Source organism: Pezoporus occidentalis, unplaced genomic scaffold, assembly GCF_034315485.1.
Source record: "Pezoporus occidentalis ecotype Australia unplaced genomic scaffold, CSIRO_AGI_Poc_V1 ctg14, whole genome shotgun sequence".
NCBI classification, from domain to species: domain Eukaryota; kingdom Metazoa; phylum Chordata; class Aves; order Psittaciformes; family Psittacidae; genus Pezoporus; species Pezoporus occidentalis.
The window spans coordinates 3,847,605-3,868,206 of NW_026913209.1; the positions used below are offsets into that span (position 1 = coordinate 3,847,605).

The 20,602-nt window shown below is 43.3% G+C and overlaps 1 protein-coding gene across 2 annotated transcripts in view; it reads left to right on the forward strand.

Annotated features, from left to right (window-relative positions):
- The first annotated feature begins 1,019 nt into the window (after positions 1-1,019).
- Positions 1,020-20,602, forward strand: part of ST7 (suppression of tumorigenicity 7) — a 151,715-nt gene continuing 132,132 nt past the window's right edge. The window contains exon 1 of one of the 2 annotated variants that reach the window (XR_009963035.1): positions 1,020-1,553. Coding sequence is in view for 1 of the 2 variants with exons in the window: in XM_062609615.1 (XP_062465599.1) it covers positions 1,403-1,553 (151 nt within the window). In the remaining variant the exon portion in view is untranslated. The remainder of the gene's footprint in view (positions 1,554-20,602) is intronic. The other variant, XM_062609615.1, reaches the window with a different exon arrangement.

Consider the following 20,602-nt stretch of genomic DNA (forward strand, 5'->3'; position numbering starts at 1 on the left):
CCCAGGAGAGAGTGGCTATTACCAGTTGGAAAAGTTCTCCAGAATTTTCTGTTCTTTTGGTACTGCTTAAGAAGTGCTGCTTGTTTCTTAAAATGCTGGAAAATGTTATCCTACAGGACAGAGATTGTGGAAACAAGGGAGAGAAATCCAAACAAACTGCAACTCATGGTGCATGCCTACTTCAATGTGTGTAACCCTTGGAACGTCAAAGAAAGAAGCAGGGATCGGTTGTGTCAGCTGGCCCCGGGACTTCTGCCATGTTCTGCTGACAAATCTTGTCCCATGAAGCAACACCTCTGCGAGAGAGCCCTGGAACAAGAGAGGTGTTTTTCACCCAAGCACAATTGCACGAAGTTTCTGCTGTACTGACGCTAGTTAACAGGACACGCACTCCTTGTGCATCCAGGCTTCCAAGGTGGGTTGGAGAGGGGGAGAGCTTGCAGTTCAGGACCCTGCTGTGGGCATGGTACACACAAATACAAGCAAAACTGCAGTTTTAAGCCCGAGATATTACCCCAGCAAGAAGCTTAGCAAGTAAACAACCAAAAAAAAACCCAGGAAATCCCACGAGCCCTTTTTAGGCTTAAAGTCCTGGTGCATGAAAACACCACCTGAAATTCTTGTTGAAAATCATAAAGAAAAGAGTTGCACGGCTTTTTTTCATTTTATGTTCTTTTCTTTTGTTACTTTTCCCTCTTCTCTTTCCTCTTTTGTATTTTCTCTTTTCTTAATTTTATTCTCCTTCTTTTATTCTCTTTTTTATTCTTTTCCTTTCCCCTTTCCTGTCTCTTTTCCTCTTTCTTTTCCCTCTTCTCTTCCCTTTCCTCTTTCTCTTTTCCCTTCCCTATCCTTCCTTTTCCCCTTCCTCTCCATTCCCTCCCCCCCGCAGCCTCTCGCCGTTTCCCCGCGTTTCATCATGCAGCTGCCGGGACCGCGGGGTGCCGAGCGGCGGGGGGGGTGGCAGCGCCCGGGGCCAGGTCTGGAGCTGCCGCCGCAGCACGTCCCGTCCCTTCCCCACACACCCCCTGGGGCCGGGGACCGCCGGGCGAAGTTTCTGGTCTCGGCTCTCCCTTCCCCGCCCCTCGAAGGCAGGAGGAGGCGGGGGGGCGAGCTGCCGCTGAGGTGGCTTTGCCGAAACCCCCACCCGCTCGGCTGCCGTCGGGGGGGTGCTGTGCCCGGAGGAGTCCATTTTAGCTGCGGACGCGGCGCTGGGAGAAGGGGCAGCGCCCCGGGGGCACGGGTCGGTGCGGCGGGAGGGGGAAAGGCGCCTCGGTGGGTCGTGCCCCGCCTGCACTCTGGGAGGTTGTGGCAGCAGAGAGCAGCGTCTGGGTTGGGCTCAAACCTCCGCCCCCCCCCCTTTTTTTTTTTTTTTTTTTTTTTTTTTTTTTCCTCCTCCAAAAACATGGCTGAAGCTGGGACGGGATTTTTGGAGCAGCTCAAGTCTTGCATCGTCTGGTCCTGGACTTATCTCTGGACGCTGTGGTTCTTCATCATGCTCTTCCTGGTCTACATCTTAAGGGTGCCCCTGAAGATCAATGACAATTTAACCACAGGTAGAGTGCGGTCATCCTCACGGTGCTCTCTCTTCGCCATAGGCAGCTGCCGTCCCCTTCCTCCCGGGGGGCTCTTGCCTCCCGGGGGAAGGGCTCGGTTGCTGCCCTCTCTGATGCCGGGTTGACCTGGCAGCCCGAACCCCGCCGTTCCCCGCGGTACTCCGCGATCGGCGTAAAACCCGCGGAGGAGCCTGGGTGTCCTGTCGTGCTAAGGCCGGGGGGTGTACCCGGAGGCAGCGGGTTTCTCCGTGGCTTGGTGGTGCGGATGGGATCCAGTGTTTGCTTTTCGTGGGCTCTGTGCTTGCTCCAGCCAGCCCCAAGCGGGCTTGAAGGTGCGCAGAGAGCTCAGCTGAGAGTTCCCCAGTGGATCTGAGAGCCTTACAGTAGTTGTGCTGCGGCAGGGACAGGCTGGAGCAATCCCAGCGTCACCCAGAGGGTGTGCAGGGAGATCATCCGCTGGGGATTTATAATTCTCCCAGTTGTTTTGGCTGCTGGAACGGGTTACCTGAGGGATGCTGCAAAACTTTCTGCTGGGGCCTTGTGCCCTCAGGCTGAGTTCTGGGGTGTGAGGGCTGCGGTGGCACTGGGGGAGCTTCTCTGTCTCCTCTTTAATGCTGTTAGTAGAGGTGGGGAGGTCAAGATGACTTCGGGAGGATAGGGCAAACCGTGGGCATGCACCAGCTGAAGCTTGCTGGAGTTGTATTTCAGGCTGGACTTTTACTAGGGGAGTTAACAAATTGAGTTTTGATAGCAGGCTCTTTGAGAAAATATTTCACTTTTGATTTTTCAGGTAGTGGCTTAAGCTGTTTTTACAGGGCTTGGGTTTTATTTATTGCATTTTATATTTATTGCATAAATGCTAAATAGCAAAACTTCCCTTCCCACCCCCAGTGTTGTGCTTTTTGTGTACTTTTGAGAATAACTAGAGAACTTCGGGCTGTTGAGTAAAAACTGCAGTGTGTTCAGTTCACAAGCCTCAGTCAGGAACAACCAAAAGCAATTTGCATCACGTATGCTCCCGGTCTCAATTCATTTCTGTAACAGCCTTATCTTTGATGTAGGCTGAGTAAGTATGTAAATACAGACCCATCTTCAGTTGCAGGGCAGCACATTCTTTCTGGGAGTTTTCTTAGGAGCAGGTGGCATATGTGTGCTTGAGGGATTCCAAAGGGAAATTACATTTGTGGAAAATTCTTGGGTTCTTTGAAGGATAAAAAAGGATCTTGGTTATTATGTGGAATAAGCTTGTATTCAGGGAGTGCATGGAGTAAAATTAATACCTTTTCCCATACAATTTATATTACACTCAAGTATTCTTTCAATAGGATTGAAACTTTTATTACGTTTCTGATAAAAAATAGATATCAGCTTATTCTTCTGAATGATGACAAATGGTGAGCACACAAGTTTACTGGAAGATTATTACTGTTGCTGTGGACTTTGCTTTGACTGTTAGGACCTTAATGAGTCCTAAGTGTTAGAACTTTAATAACTACCTTAATGAGGTAGTATGCTGCTATTATACTGAATCAGAACTAACTTAGGTAGTGTTGGCCAGTCTGAATTGGGCAGTTCCGTCTTTGTCTTGAAATTGCTTATTTTTCCTTCCTATGTAGTCTCATCATTCAGTTTCCCCCACGCACACTCTGGGGGAAGGCTATTTGTTATGGGTGCAGATGAGATGTAACCCATGCGGCACCCCTGCTGCTGGGAGGCCAAATGTTACCTGAATGTTCTTGTCCGTCTTTCTGCCCTCCTCTCATTTGATAAGCCTCTGCTGGCAAATCCAGCATAAAATAAAAATAAAAATTAAAAAATTAAAAAGAAAATGATGTGGCATCCTGCACTTTTCACTTTAAGTATAAACACAATTAAAATTACTTTTAAATACAATTTTAGTCAAATTTGCTCAATATGTTTTTGAGTAAGTATCCTGTTTGTTTTGGCATTGCTGCACACTGATTAGAACAAGATGTAATTCTTGTTACTTTGGTCTTAATAGTTGATGTAATGCATATGGCCCAGGTAAACATTGCAGGCCATGGCGGTCAAGCAAAAATGTCACAATGCTTTATATTATCATTTTCACCATTGGAAAATAATCACAGCATCCATCTGAGACCTCATCGAGCCCATGTGATGTTTTTCCAGAGTTTGAATCACAGAACCATAGTATGGTTTGTGTTGGAAGGGACCTTAAAGCTCATCCAGTTCCAACCCCTGCCACAGGCAGGGACACCTTCCACTAGACCAGGTTTTACCAAGCCCCATCCAACCTGGCCTTGAACGCTGCCAGGGATGGGGCAGCCACAGCTTCTCTGGGCAACCCATTCCAGTGCCTGACCACCCTCACAGTGAAGAACTTCTTCCTAATATCTAACCCAAAACTCCTCTCTTTCAGCTTAAAGCCATTCCCCCTTGTCCGTTCACTACTAGTTTAAACTAACTAATTCTTGATGCAGTTTCTCATTTGAAATGTTACTTGGGTCTGCATTCAGCTGAGTCATGGAATCATAGAATCATAGAATAGTTACGATTGGAAAGGACCTTAAGATCATCAAGTTCCAACACCCCTGACATGGTCATCTTTGTTTTCATTGAGATGTCCCCAAATGCAAGCAAAATGACAGAATAAAATCTGTAAATAGGAGTGATTTTCCACAACTGTGTGTTTTAAGTATCACTGGGGTTAAAAAGACTGAAGAAATTAACAGTAAGTCTCAAAATACTTGATGAAAATTAGTTACCAAGGGAAAACAATAGGCACAATATGGCCTTTATGCATCATCTATTCCTAAATTCGGTTTATTTAAAAGATCAGCACTGGCTGAGGGTTGAAGGTTTTTTCTTTTGTTTTTCAAAGCTTTTGTGAATGGATTAAAACCAATCTGATTTATTGTGTTCCCCCCCTTCCCCCAGTTAATCTCAATAGGGTACTGTCATTGGTTTAAGGTTGCTCATAAAGTAATGGCCCCTGATGTGACACTAATCAAATATATCTCAGTGATGTGAAAATAGAAGTATAAATGTTGCTAATAAAACTTCTGCATGACATAAAGAAATAGTATGGTGGTTAAAAACAATGACTGGGCATTTTCCCAGAACAAGCTGGATCTGTTGGTAAGCTGAGGTCAAACAAACTGGTTTTCAGTACCACCAGACACAGGGTTAGGCAGCCGGTGGGAGAAACGCAGTGCCACAGGTTTGATTTGCACCTCACAGGATAGAGATTTAAAAAGGGTTTAGATACTTAGATCAAACGTCTTAACCTGAGTCCTCAGTGAGCTGTTGTGGTAGTAAGGACAAGCATGGCATGTAAGGAAGGGTACCTGTCAGTGGGGCTGGTACTTTGTGCTGCTGTGTGATTTTGTTTTTCTATGCCTGATGTCAGTCTTTTTGAAAGGAATTTGAAAAGCTGGACAAAATAGTGGAAAAGTGCTTGAGAGAAGCATCAGAATAAGAGATTTTGCTTGGGTGGTTACTGAATTACAGTAAAGAGGTATTGTAATGGGGGAAGAAGGAACGACCTTTTAATCAGGAAAAGCATAATAAGAATTGATGACTGGAAGCAGAGTGAAAGCTCCATTTAGTCATAATTAGGCATTAATTTTTAATGATCAGCTGCTAAAGAACCTTTGGGTTTCCCACGGCTGGAAGTCTTCAAATCAGGTGGCGGAACAGGAGCCACTGGTGTGCATACAGCTTTAATTGGGTTTTCAGCAAGGACTTGGGCAGTGGGCTGTGTGGGCAGATAGACCACTTCTATTAAGGTGAAGCATGGGGCCTTTTTTCCACCTCTTTTGATGTACAGGTGTGCACACCCAGAGCGTTGGCATCCATGGTATTGTAAGCACTCGCCCTGTGTGTTTCACTGGGCTTCCAGGCTTGGAAGTTCTCGCAGTTTAGGGCAAGTTTAATTTCAGTATCCTCAGTGGAGTACATTACTGTGGTATAATCAAAGGCAAATCTAGTCTGTTGCATAAATATATTAATGATAATTATGTTAAAAATCTGTGCAGTTTCATGTTTTTTGCATTCTGTTGAAGCCTGATGTTCAAAGCATATCATAAAATCCTTTCTGAATAGGAGTGCTTGAACTATTGTAACTGTACAATTAGCCAGGAGGCAAGAGAGGAGACTTAATATGCCGGACTAAAATACCAAATACAGAGCAAGTAGCTGAGGAAATGGGTGTTATCATTGTACTCTAAAATAATTAGAACAAATATGATTATTCTGTATAATGTGCTGTATTTTCCTCCCGTGTTGGCACTCCCATGATTTCTGAACGCCACATTAATCTGAACTAGGGCACACCGCTGCTAAGAATGGGCAACCCGGCTTGTTTTTACCGATGTAAGTAAGTTTAGCTTTCTGATCATGCCTGAAGAAGGAGAGGGTCCCAGAAGTTAAACTGATTCTGATCATTTATGTATCCTTTCAAAGTGCAACAGAAAGATGGGCTTAATAACCAAGCAGTAAGTACCACTGGCTTGTGACGAGGCAGACAGGAGGAAGCCTTTGCGTTGCTGAAGGTAGAGAAATCAGAAAAACTGTTTTACTAAAAGTGTGAATCGTAAAGCTGGTGGTACGAGCTCTAGGTTGAATCTAGCTCTGTCGGTGTCTGTGAAGTAGTGTTAGCTTTGTGTGGGACATCCCACTTGAGCTGCACCAGAGCAAGGCCCTATACTGCCACCGGTTGACTGTCTGGAGGTTAGAAACCTACAGCAACAAAGAAAGCAAGTAATGTTGTCCTGCTGGGCCCCGCGGTCAGCAGCCCCAGGAGAACCATGGCTGGAGGAATAAGACCACATCACCTTGGTGGGGAACTGGTAGCTGTGACAAAGTTGTGTTCTGAGGAGCATGCTGCCTTTCTTCTGTATGAGTTTTTAAATCATCATTATGGCGTTCCTGCTGAAATAATTACTCAGGGCTTTTATTAAGGTGGGGTTTGTGACCAGGTAATAGCCTTCTCTTAGAGCCCAGAGCCTGAAACACTGCACATGGTGCCAGCCACTGGAGGGGAGGAGGAAGAGGGTCATGTGCAGCAGCACTTGTGGCACTGGCCAGCACCAGGTTCCTCACTTGTGCGTGCATGGGCAGGACAGAGCAGATAGAATGTGTTCCAAGTGTCTCCTCTGTTCCTTGTGAAATAAGGATAACATTTTTCTTTCCATCTCTGTGAAGACCCACAGCAGAGAGGTTTTTAGGCAGCCAGAGGCTATGGTGATCTGCTCCACCTCAAATGCATTCACTGATGTATACATTTCACAGGCTTCAGTGAGTAAAGCCCTTGGACCACTCCTATCTCACTGAACCCTCCTTCATGTTATGAAAACTCTCCAATATTTAACCATGCAAGAAAGCTGGGTGTGATTCTGTAAGCAGAAATACTGCAGGATGTGGAGGAGGTGAAGAGTGCCTGTCAGGTTTAGGCTATGCTGTCTGAGGGTGGTGGTTGCTCTCAATGAAGCTCATCTTTCTAGTGTTCCATTTCTGGCTTCCTGACCTTGCAGATCTATATTGGACACTGGTACAATGTGCTACAAACGGTGTGAGAAATAAGTAACTTTCATTCCCATGGTCTCAAATTCAGGCAGCAGCAGCAAACATTCACCGGTATTAAAATTTAACCATTCTTTCCTGCTGGTGATATTTGTCTGCCTGGAGCTGCATGTGGGCCAGGCTACAGTGATGGGTGAACCACTCTTGGGGCAGCAGGTTTCTTGGGGGACTGGATGCCAGGGGGTTTGTCCCCCCTGGGCCAGGGAGCATGGCTGTGGGCACTGGTGCTGGTGCTGCTGGGCATGTTGGGGTGTGTTTGCGGTGATAGCATCTTGACAGCATGGTCAGGAGGTATCGTTCCCCTTCATGAGTTTAAGCCCAGGAAGTTAACCATGAGTCTTGGAAAACATTAACCTGACCAAGGCTGGGGAGTTTCAAATGGATTAAAAATGAGTGAGCAGCTGCTTTCTGTTGAGCAGAGCTGAAAGACAGCTACTTTTATGTTTGTGGGCTTGCTGGTAGTTGCTTGTCCTTCTTTCAAAGTCATGTGCCATTGGTGAGATGGGTTTTGCTGTGTGAGCTGCAGGAGTGTGGTAACCTGTCCATGGGAAACCTGGAACAGAACCCCAGTGCCACTAAAAGATGGAAAAGATAAAAAGATGCAAGTACAGTGTAGGTTGGTTTTTGGTTTGTATGAACTTGAGTGTTGAAAGCACAATTTTAAATACACGACCGCTTCTGACAAAGTCAGCATTAATTCTGCATCTGGATTTCACAAAACCAGCTATACTGATAGTTTACCCACTGTGCCCAGATCACTTCTTGTAATTTTTGCATTTCTGAGAGTGTAAATGAAGTCTTTCCTAAATACTGGTCTTATTTTCTGCAGTCCTAATGGAATTAAAGTAAACAGTGTTTTGTTTACTGTTAACCTCTGTCTTCACTTGTATCAGTTACAGCACTGTGAGCAGTCCTAGTGGCTGCTGAGCCTCCAGGCAGGGTTTGGATGTTAGAGATTTCTCTGGTCTGCCTTTTGGGGTTTTGCAAAAAGTTGGTTGTTGCCTGGATATAGGCTAATACTCAAGAGGTTACTCTAGAACAGATTTTAACCGTTTTAAGCATGTGTATTTTCAGTGTGGTACACTTGGAAACTCTCCCTTTAATTTTTATGGAAAAGAATATGATATGCATGAAAGCAGTGTTATTTTTGACAGAAGTCTTTATAGATGAAACTTTGGATTCTTGTGGGGGAAAAAGCCCTAACAAAACTTGTTAGATCAATTCCTGATGGATGCAGCGTACAGTGATATTGGTTTTCTGTCAATTTGGGCATTTCTTCAGGAGTTTGATTTTTTTGATTGAATTTAATTTTTCAGTCAGCATCAAGTTCAGGAAACTCAGAGAAATCTGTAGCAAATGCAAGGTTTTCAGAAAACACTGCTTTAAGAAATGGACTTTAATACTGCCAGAACTCTGGAAGATTTGCAGCCAGGATTTCAGGGTAAATGAGTAAGCCAGAGCCTTCAAAACAACATTTGATAAAAGCTGGAGTGAGCTTACTGTGACACTGGCTGATGTGCAAGCACAGAGTTGTACTGCCAGCTTCTGACTGAAGTCTGGTGTCCTCTGTGTGCTGATGGAAATCTTCAGGAGTCCTCCTAAAACTGCATATATATGCAATGGGATTTTCCCAAAGCATCCGCTGGGTGCCTGAAAGAACATAAGCTCCATTGTTCACAGAGGTTGTAGGTCCTAATTGTCTGCGCAGCCCTGAAAATACTGTGATTCTAAAGTAAAGGAAAAATTTAAAATAGATTTTTTTTTGTGTATGTGGTTATTTTGTAAGCAAAGCAAATGCAAAAATCCAGATCATGAATTTGCATTTGTGAAAGACACAAGAAGTGCTCAGTGGTGTTAGTGCCTAAAGGACTCAGAAATACATAATTCAGTGCCAAAGCTCCACATTAACTGAAAGATGGAAGGATATAATGCCTGCCTGGAGGGCAACACTTAGCAGGATTTAGGAAGTTGATGCTGGTGGTTAAAACAGGGATTTGTGAGGGAATAGTATGCCTGTGGTTTAGAGTGGGCTCTGAAAACTGCAGCATCTCTTGAGAGGAACTACACAGAGCACATTGCTAGTGTAAGGAAGCTCAAACTTTATCTAATCACAGAGAAGCTATAAAAGAACTCGATTGTAGCTAAGGAGGAGTAAGTGCTTTAATCTGGTTGGCAAACATAGTGAACTTCCTCAATATTTGGGGTTAAAATGCATGTGTTGCCCTTGGCAGAACTGGGGACAAATTACTGTGGTCTGAAGAAGAAGCCTGGCTGTAAGACATGCTGCTTGCAATGCCCTCACTTGAATAGAACAAAGAATTGAGAGCTGGTTGCTTGCACTGTAACTATAAGATGGGAGAAAAATAGCAGGTACTTAAGTAACTTTTATTATAGGGGAGACAAATGTTACAAAAATGGGTGGCTGCAAGCTGAATCCAGAGTAATGCACATGCCAAGTTTGTTTTTAAAGGAAACTTTTGAAGATGTGTGCGTTTGGACCCAGCCGCTATGGCAAGTGATGCTATGGCTTTGCAGATCTCACTGTCATGGTATTGAGACTGTCAGTGTGATGGGGATTGCCAAGCTCAGTAGTGGGAGGACCAGGACTGAAATCTAATGAACAGGATTGCTGGCTAGTAAAAACCCTATCATGCTGAGTTTAAAACCCCCACATCCTGCTGGAAGCAATCACTGACAGCGTGCAGGTAGGTTGTGCAAGCCTGGCGGCTCCAATAGTCCCCGGATGTGCAGGGCTTCAGTGCATGTGCCAGACCGCCGTCCCCACCGAGTCCAAGGTTTCTGTGCATAGCTCGGTCAGCTGGCAAGCACTGTGCTGAAGGGAGGGTTATTTGTCTTGTTGGCAAGTGGTAAAGCAAACAAAACCACTCAAGTGGTGACTCGGATGACTGAGCAGTTTCTTCTGGACTAAAAGCTACTGAAATTAATGTCCCCTTCAGAAAAGGATGAAGGCGCAGTCTTCAGTGCAGCAGTCGCAACAAGGCAGAATTCAGCTTTTTTATAACAAGGCTAGTTGTTAAAAACATATTTTATACCTAAAAACACAAGGCCCCACTCCAGGCAGCTGTTGGTATGGTGACTGCAACTGAGAGCTGTGCTGAACTGCACAGGGAGAGCTATGGCATGGGGAAATGAGACCCTGATGCTACCAGTCTTTAATGGCATGGTTTGTTCTGCAAGTATAGGCCCAGGGGTTTACTGCAAAGATAATTAATATGCATGAATTCTTAATAACTGGGTCCTAAATACTTTACCAAGGTACTGCAGGAAGCCTGTAGCAAAACCAAGGGATAGAGGCCACAGCCTCTTCAAAGGCAGTTTTCCCTCTTGTGATTTGATGGATGCATCTAAGTTTTAACTTTTTTACCAGAGCTACTTCAGGAATTTAGGGTCATTTGTCACAGAATTCAAGATAAAACCTAGCTTGGTGCTGTGGCCAGACTGTGAGATGCTTTCAGGGGTGTTACTCCTCCATTAACTCTTAAAAGGAGGAGTGTCCAAAGGCTACTTCCACCTGTTTTTAAATCAGCTCTTTGTGGCACTGGAGGCATCTATTGAAAGATTGTGTTGTAAACTCCAGCTTGTCCTTGTGTCTGTGAAGTGTCATGTGGACCAGTGATGCTGTGTAAATACTAATGAGTTAAAGTTGCTTTGTACACTCCCAGCACAGGCTAATTGTATTTTTTTTTTGGTGTGTTTCTTAGTTGGGCACTTAGAAGTGCTTCTTAGAAGGGCAGCCGATTTTAACATCGAGAGCTCTAAGCTTAAGCAACGATAATGCATTTAAAAACAGGAGTTAATGTCATGCTTTCAGCAGGCAGAACAAACAAGTTGTTACTGTTAAGCCTAAGGAAAAGACCTAAATTCAAAGTCTAAATCATCTCGCCAGCTGCTGAGAGAAGACAAAGATTTATTATTGTGGAGTCTAAACTGGAGATTTACCACGGCAGTAGGTTCAATGCTTAAGTGATTAAGTGCACTTAAATATACCAATTAGAAGGATGAAAGCTATAGGGCAGAAATTAAATGCAGTCATCATTAAGATTCCTCTTTTGCACAGCGTGCCAGTTGCAACCATGAGATTTAATTTCCAGCTCACTTTCTAGAAATAAACTTGGCTTGCTAAATGTCAAGTTTGTTAGGCTGATATGTTAGGTCTTGTGCTCAGTGCCGAGACACTCAGAGATCAGATTTAAAGCACCATAAATGTTATCATCCTCATATTTTGTAAAGCTGCCATTCACTTCTAAAGAAGATGTGCTTGTAACCTGAGAGTGTCGTAGATGTTGATCTTCATATAACTAAATGTTCTGATGGCACTGCTTGTATGTTGTTTGTCGAGGACTGAAAATTGTTGACAGCGTGGCTTGGTCTGGAGCAAGGTTATATGATCCACTAGTCTTCCATGTGAATTTTCTCTTGCTATTTTTTATTCCAAAGTGAACTTGATAGCAGTGTGCCCAGCTGGTATGTTTTACACAGGTCTCGGCTTAGAGTCCCAGACTAGCCATTCCCTCAGTTTTTGGAGAGAAGGTTAAACCAGACCCCATTAGGAGAAGGCGTGCAGCTGGCCTGTCACACCCTGTGCAGGGGACAAGGGGACAGAGAGACCCTGAGCGCAACTCGGGCCCCTGCTTGAGCAGCAGCCAGCCACACAGCAGCAGGATGCTTCAGCCAAGCTGAGGAGCTCTCCCTGCAGAGACGGAGGCCTGAGGAAGCCTCGTGCAGGGCTGCACTGATGCAGAACTACCGCTTTTAGGAGCCAGAAGTGTCTCCTCAGTACTGCTTGACTTGATGGATTTATCTGCCTGCTCAGAGTAGGCTCCTGCACTGGGCCGCTTTGGGTGGTATAGAAGTGTCTACCGGTCCCGATCTCCATCTGTCAGCTCTTCGGTCTGAACAAAGGAGGACTGATACAACACAAGAGAATCTCCTTAGCAATAAATATTGTCCTACATTTTCTCAGAAATCATTGTCTAAAGTCCATGCTTTAAAAGTGTTGACCAGAGCTGTGTTAGCAGCAGCCCCAAAAGCCATGTAGTCTTGAGGGGAGCACAAGCCATGAGGAGCTGTCATTACCTCCAGGGCTTATGAAGGTGCTCATACTGCAGGATTTCCCTAGATTCACCTGGTGGGTGAGGGTTTGACCTGTATTACAGTTGAGGCTCTTCAGGAGCCGGGGTTTTCATTCTCGCTCCCTGCCTCCTGTGGGGAGTAGGTTGGAGCTGTGTTGTGTGGGACTAGAGAGGTGGATGGAGCTCTCTGGATCCCTGACCCAAATCCTCAGTCATATTTAATGTTATCTTCCCATAAACCACTGCACTGAAAGATTTTTTTCAGAACTTGATAGCTCTGACAGTTAGAAACCTTGGTCTTATCCATCCCAGATGTATTTGTGGCTGGGTTGCATGCATTTGTGCTCATGACAGCTATCTCCTTTACCTTCAGAAACTGCACTACTGCCAGGAATTCCCATGACTGGTTCCCAATGCACTCACATGGGGTTATCCCTGTTTGTCCTCCCCTTAGGAGGTTGAGTCAGTTAGGCTATCCTAGCATGCTCTCCTAAAACAGCTGGATGTCCTTGCTTATACTAACGTGATACATTTTGTAATTTCTATCCATTTCATAACTGGGTAACCAGCATTGTACATTGTGCACCAAGGGAAGGCTTCATTAACTGCCTTACATAGTCTAATTACTCATTTCTCCTTCCAATGGAAATATTTTGCTGTGTAGTCATGCAGTTAAAATTGCGTTTTCTGGTGTCGGTGTCTCCTTGGTGAGTTGTAGCAGTATGTGGTCATGCATGCTGACCAGCTGCAAGCACAAACCCACACTGGTCCCTTGCCCTTTGCACGATTAACTTTGATCTGTCTTCTCTGGCAGCTTATACCAACCTTCTTTTGCAGCCTTCTGGTTTTGGTAATGAAAATACACAGTAATTCAAAATACTCAGTTGACAGCTCCATGGGCTCTCCTCATAGCCCAGTGCTCCCAGGCAAGCTGCAGGTTTCTCCATCTCTGCCAGTTCCTCTCTCTCTTCCCCACGTCTCCTGTTTTAACAACTTCCTATGGCACTGTCAAATACTTTACTGAAATCCAGACAGTTTAGTGCTACTCATTTTTCTTGGCTAGAAGATTGAGTATTTTTAATAAAGTGACATGTCTGGTTGGTCTGGCACGATTTATTTTGTGATTTATCCAATTTTTCATTACCTCTGGTGCTTAACTTACTGTTATCTTTAAAATTCTGAACTTTCACATAGTACTTCTTTGTCAGTAGTTGGGTGTGCATATTAAATATAGAAATATGAGGTGCTCTGGCACAGTTTGGGGAGTTTCATCAGTTTATTAAAGCTGTCTTGATGCTGGGCTTCATATTTCAAATGCCACTTCTTTCAATAAGATGATTTATGTATATTCCCTTCATCTTGCACTCAGCCGTGTCTTGAACGTGTTAAGCTCTTTGAATCACATCTCTGTTTCTCCTGTGACAGTATTTCCTTTCTTGCACTTCTGTTATTTTTTTCCTCTACATTCGGCAGTTTTGTTGCCATTTAAAAGTATTCTTTGTTTTGGGATTACTGTCTACTATTTCTTACCTTGTTGTCTCTATTTATTTTATAATAAACCATTAATCTTACTGGTTTACTGTGTTTATTTAGATATATATTAAGTGGTTTTATACAACTCCTAAGGTATAACTCAGTCTCACTTCTAGCAGATACCGTCTTATTTGTATGCTTTTTGTCCTCACCAAAGCAGGGGAGAATCTTTGAACATCCCAGGTCTTGTGGGTGTTACTTGTGCAGGGCTGATGTTGCTTTATTTGAAAGCTTTAGCTGATAGGTTGGTGTCTGTGAGGTAGAAATGGAATTTAACTTTCCATGATTACTTTGAGAAAGGCTGTGTTGCAGTTCTGGCCTCTTGGAAGCAGTCAGCAAAGCTCCTACTGACTCCAGTGACACATTTGTGTTGACCCAAGAGTTTTTTGACATTAGGCCCTGGTAGAAGGGGGTGATCGACTCCCAGACACTCCTCAGCAATCTGAAATAGGTCTGCACATTCGCCGACTTCTTCTGTTTGGAACATCACAGCACATTAAGAAACAGAGAACAGATAGCAGTGCATGTTAGACAGCGTTAAATACACATACTTAGTGAGTATTGTGTGTTAAAAAGCTGACTTGTTGAAGCCTAAACTGCAAAGTTTCTCAAGTGCTTTTATGTTTAAAGAGTTTTAATCAATTATGTTCCCACACATTTCGTTAAGCTCTTGAAGTTGGAAGATAAAGTTTCAATTTTACAAGGTACTGTAAGCTTTATCACAATATCATGAATTTTACATGATGTAAGCCAAACCCAGTAATTAGTAAAGCACTCAGCTGAAAATTTCAGGAGTTTCAAGTACTATTCTGTTGTCTTCTAAAACTCAGATCTAAAATTCCCAATTGTTTTGCAGGCCCCATTCAAGATGGCAGTGACTGCTTACGGAACAACGTCCTCATTAGGAAAGTCATTATATTTAGGTTTCTGAATAATTGTATAGTACCGTCCCCCTTGTGTTCGAGGGTCTAGGTCTACAGATGCTCTACAGATGCTCTGTCAGTTGGGGTGCAGAGCCAGTGATGTGTGGGACCAGTCAGCACCATTTGCTTCTTTCCTTAGGTGAACTTGTAATACAGGCTTGAAATTAATATCTTGTAATGTCTTCATTACAAATCCATTCTTCCCTAGATACAGTGGAGTTCCTCTACTTGGATGGCCATAACATGTGTGTTCATGTGGTCTTCTAGACTCCAGTTCACTGCAGGGCTGCTGGGGCTGTTCTGAGACCAGCTGCCAGTTATTGTAGGGTGGGTCTGTAGCTGTAAATGGTGACCCAGCTTGGCTCACTGGGAGGTCAGCGGCTGCCCTGGGGGTCACCCAGGGTCTCAGATCTTCCACTCCAGATCCTTACCCCTTTGTATCTTTGCAGTGGACCCTTGGAGTGACAGAGGAGTTTGTGGTTCATCCCAGGATGAACACTGGAGACTTTCTTAGTTTAAAAAACCCACCCAAACAATCCAAACCCTAGGCTCAGAGAGAATCCACAGAGAGCTCTGGCTGTTGAGCTCCCTTGGGTACTCAGCCCTCAGTAGATGCACTCATCCTCTTTCCAGCACACACACACGTGATCCTTCTGCACAGGCACAAAAATCAATAATAAACAGTAAACAAATAACGAAAGGCCTGCCAACCAAAACCTCTCTTGTTTAATTTCACATTTCTTTTCTAATCTGAGGTGACAGAGCAGCATTTAAGGGAGAAGGATGCTGGAAGCAATGAGATTTTATGGAGCCTTTTCTCACAAGCACCTTCGTTTCCGGAGCAAAGGGGCTGGTGGTGCTCAGGGGGCTGACATCCCCTTGCAGGGCCTCGAAACCACAGGCACTGCAGGGCTTGGGCTTAGCCTTTCAGAGCTTTCTCCTATTGCACTGATGGAGTAGGTGCCGATATATCTTGTTTGGGGTGAGCTCTGCAGTTCTCTACATGTACTTTTATTTCTTTACAGAATCAGTACCATACACATGCACCCTCACCAGCTGTACCTGAGTCTGCCTTTTAACTAAGGGCTTTGTCTTCTTCCTTTTCCCCTACTTAGATTTTTATCCGCCTTTGGTCTTAGAGGTAGAAATAAATGGGTTTTAAAACTATCTTGTTTATAGCATTAGTTTATTTGGGAATTATATCTGCAGGATAACGTTTTTAGAAGCGTCCATGGTATTTCATCACCTAGGTGCTTTAGTCAGCCATTTGTTTACTTATTAAAGTGTACTTATTTATGTACTCTTTATAATAATCATAGTAATAAACCAGAGAGTGCTTTGCTAACTGGAAGAAAAGCATTAAATATCTGATATGCAATGCATAATGTGTGTCTATAATGGCACAGTATCCTTTTATGCATACGCTAGTGTAATTCTATACTGTGCATCGTAGCTGATGCTTTTGCAGGAAGTGACACTATCAGTTTGAAATGAAAGTTAATGAGAGATGTGAGAACATAATAATAGTAGTAATAATAAATCTGTGCTAGGTCAAACAAATATGCTTTCTGTGGGTGCTGTAGTTCAGCAAGATGAGCTGGCTGACTCAAGACCTCAGCTTTTTTATTAAAATAATGAGGGATTACCAGCACTGCATGGCAGTAGGTGGGAATGGTCCAATGTTTGAATTCTGTTCTTAATTTATAGTGAACAAAATAAACCACATATTTGTTTACAGAGACCATTAACATCACTGTGTGGCATCTTGCAGTTTAGTAGAAAGGATTCACTGAATTTGTTTATGAAGGGGATAAAATTACAGTTGCAATTCAGCAGATGTTTATCATGCAGAAGTAGAAGCCAATGCACTTGCATTTGAGTCACTTCCATTTCCTAGTGGTTGCTGCTCAGGTGGGAACAGTGAGATGAGACTTTTGCTCTATGCTGTTGGTTTGTAGGTAGTTTTTTCCTCTTGTCTCTGCTAGTTCTCTTCTAGTCATTTCCTTATTGCTTGAGCTGGCCCTGCACTGTGCCCTGCCCAGGCTGCCTTAACAGATTTTGAGTTCAATAGGCAATTATGTAGGCAGACGTGGGAAAGTCCATGCACTAGAGGGCATCCTGTTAAAGACACAGGAGGTACCCAAGGACAGGGAGAGCTTCTGATCTATCCAGAGAAACCAAAAATAAGTAAGTGATAAAAGATGAAAAATAGCATTTCAGGTATGATTTAGAGTGGGTTGCCAACTGCTGAGCAGGTGTCAGGGCTTTGTATTCCATGTCCCCACCTGCTTCGTGGTTATTAAATTGATCTTTGCATATGTGGCTTATTGTAAGTGAGCCACAGCTTCAGCTAAGGAGACTTACAGTGCGGCATACTAGGTAGAAGCAAATTAAATACTTAAAATTTTTGTTTGAAAAGTATTTCAGTAAGAGCAGTCTCAGCTGTGATGTGTTTTTATGTATTCATAAATGGAGCAAAAATATTTGCTAGTGTCTTACCAAGGCAGTATCTTAACTAAGCTATTCTCAAAGAGAGAACATCAGAAAACAGATTTGTGTGGCTACCAGCAACACGTTGAATGTTGAGGGCATAGGATAGGTGTTCTGTTCCAGTGAAGCATCTCCTGCATCTCCTTGCGTAATACATATTTCAGCTTTGTCTTCTCTAAAGCTTAACATGGTATAAAATAATTGGAAGGGAAGCGACTTTTAAAGAATAGCTGCCTTTGTAGACAAGCCCTCATCCTTTCCTAAGCTTACCATGTTTTCTGGTGCCAAACAACAATGGCAAGGTCAGAAGAATTAAAAGAATTTACTGGTTAAAAGAAGTTTACATGTTAAGTAGTTTCCTATGGAAATAACTTTTAATGTCTAAATTTGTCCAATTGCATTGTTCCATGTGAAGCTGAAAACATAGAATTGAATGTGAAATGTGAGTGGGGCTTACTGTGTATGTTTCATTAGAAACAATTCTTCATATATGACGGAAAAAACAATTAATGCCTGATTTATTGATTTATTTCTGAAGTGTTATCCAATGCCCATGGCGGGGGGGGGGGGGGGGAGGTGGAACTGGATGATCTTAAGGTCCTTTCCAACCCTAACTGTCCTATGATTCTATGATCATTAGAGTGTCAAGTTCTCATTTGCTCTCCAGATCTTAAATAAGTGATAGCTTTCTTACAGTCTTCCTCCAGTTGTATTTGAGTTTGTTTCTTGCTTCATTCATGTCATCACAGCCCCATTGTAAATTGGAAGGACACTGATACGGAAAGAATCTAAAATCTGTGTGCCACTGGTTTGTTTTGGATTTTTTTTTTTACTACAATTTTAGAATTGAATTTAGGTGAAAAGTTTTTACCATCCAGCTCTCTGAGCAGAGAGAGAACATAACAGCTTTCCCCTCCATACTTGCATCCTCTGTGAAACTGTTTAGGAGCCATCAACATCAAATTTATTGTATCTTTGCTAGCATTTATTGTAATTTCCTCTACTTGTGCTTGGAACTAGGCTGTTTGCCTTGCTGGGAAGGGTCTTTTGATTGAAATAAATAAGCAGGAGGGATGGGGTTTAGTTGCCATGAAAGTTCATTTCTATTGGTCAGACACATGAGTTCAGTGTGTTTATGGGGGAACGGGAAATGATGCTTAATAAAATGGAGATTAGCATCCAGGGATTACCAGGAAGCAGTGTCTTCATTACCAAAATGATTTTTCTCTCTCTGTCTCTCACATGATATAATTAGCAGGCATTTGCAGTACTGCTGTAAAGTCTTAGCGGAGGCAAAATCTCAACATTTATACTCCAAAGGCAAATGAATCCCCTGGCTGTTTTATAGTCCTAATCTGGGAGTACTGAGAGTCAAAACTAACTGAATCATGGTTAGACTTCATTCAGCATTAAAGCCAGTGCACTTGAAGCCTCCTATGGGAAATGCCTGATTTCTGTTCTACATCTGACTTGGGCTGCAAAAGGAGGTACACATCTGGACAGATGTGGCAAGAAGAAGTGATCTCAGCTCAAGCAACTTTTTCCACACAGTGTTTGAGCTTGGTTCTGGTTGGGACCTCCATCCCTCACGCAGAGCTGACACACAGATCGGCTGCTGTGCTGTTACACCAGCAGGCCTTTGGGGGTTGCCCCAGGTAGGGATAGCCATGACGACAGCCGCTGGCACTGAAAGATCACTTAACGCCTGACCTGCAGCCAGAAATACCTGTCAGAGCACAGCCTTAGTCTTGGTTTTGCTTTTGCAGACTGTCACATAGCTGGAGTAAGCATGACAGATTGCAGTGCTCACTTGGGAAGACAAGACAGTCTCCTGTTCAAACATAATACAGTGTATGTTGAAAGCTTCTTCAGGTTAGTCTGGAAATCATCCAACAGGTTCCTGTTGTCTGTAAAGCAGGGTTTATAACGTGTTCTTGATATATTTGAGCAGCACAGGGGAATTTTGTGTGTGCAGGCAGGCTCTGCTCCAGAAACTGCATAGAACACAGAAACCACTCTGCGGTGGAGTCACTCAGCACATTTCTACTGTTGTTTTCAGGGTGGTGGGGACTGATGTGTTTTTTTGTGGGTGTTGTATTTTTTTCTTGAGAATTGCTAACACCAGATGCAGATTCAGCAGACAATGTAAAATAACTCCCTACTGAGCAGATGCCAGTCGTAATCTGCCGCTCCTTCATCTCTCATTTACTTTCACATGTGAGTTTGCCACTTGGCTTTCCTTTTGTTACTCCGCTGGATGATTTTATTATAATTCCAACTTTGAGGTTTGCTAGTTCTTAATGTCAGCATCTTCTTTTCATAATGACTGCTGCAAGTATATTATGTGTCTAGTGAAAGCTTGTTTTCTTGTACATTTCTCAATTTGTCCTTTATTTTATTGAATGGCTGTTTTTTTGCAATTCTGCTCCTTTATTCTACATAGAGTTACAGTGTCCCTTCTCCTTTGGCTCTTATGTGACCTAAATGATACTGATTTTGTTAATCTTACCATTTTTATTGCCACTGCTACATTTCCCTCTACAGTCATCATTTAGGGCAGGGTAGTAGCACTTTTAAGTACAAGGTGAGCTAAGAATATATAAAGGAGATTATTTATTTCATGCTTTTTGCCATTCCTAACACTGCATTTGTTTGTCTGCTTTGGGTTTTTTTGCTTTTTGTTTTTTTTCTGTCTCTGGCTGCAGCTGTTCATAGAGGAAAGGGATTCTGTTGAGCTGTGTGCAGCAGCACTCAGACTTTCTGCTCAATCTGCTGTTCTGTGTGGGGACAGAAGAAAATGCAGTCCTTGTGTTTTAAATTTAGTAACTTCTAGTAATTCTGATGATTACTAAGATCACTTTTCTGATTATAAATAAACCACATATTGTTTAAAAATATTTTTGACTAGGCTGAATTCTGTCCCAAAATTGGAACCGGATGAGGAGAGTTTGGGAAAGAAATTATGGTCAAGTTTTTGCATTCTTAACCGTAAATGGAAACAGAAGGGCATTGACTGACCAGAAGTTTTAATTTTATAGCTTTTGTAGCTAATGGAAAACATTATTTACTAAAAATGCTGCCAGATTTAGTTTGATGTGCTTCGGAGGTTCCTCTGGAGCTGTGTAGGTGGTTGAAGATGGTGGCAAGCCCTTCCATCTGATGCTCCTTGGGCAACTTGGGGAACGCTGAAAGCGTAAGTGTTCACTCACCCCAGAGGTTTCACTCAAACTAGTGATTTGATGCTCTAGACCATCTTTGCCCTCCAAGGGATCACGGCTCTCCTCTGTGTGCCATGTGGCATTTCTCTCTGCACGTTACATGAGTCTTCTGCCTGGGAGATGGAAGTATATCTCTGTCCAGTGTCTGACCATTAAACATGATGTGTGTGTTGGGGTGTCACTTCTGATCGCTCTTCCTGGGGCCAGAACCCCTCTCTTATGAAGAC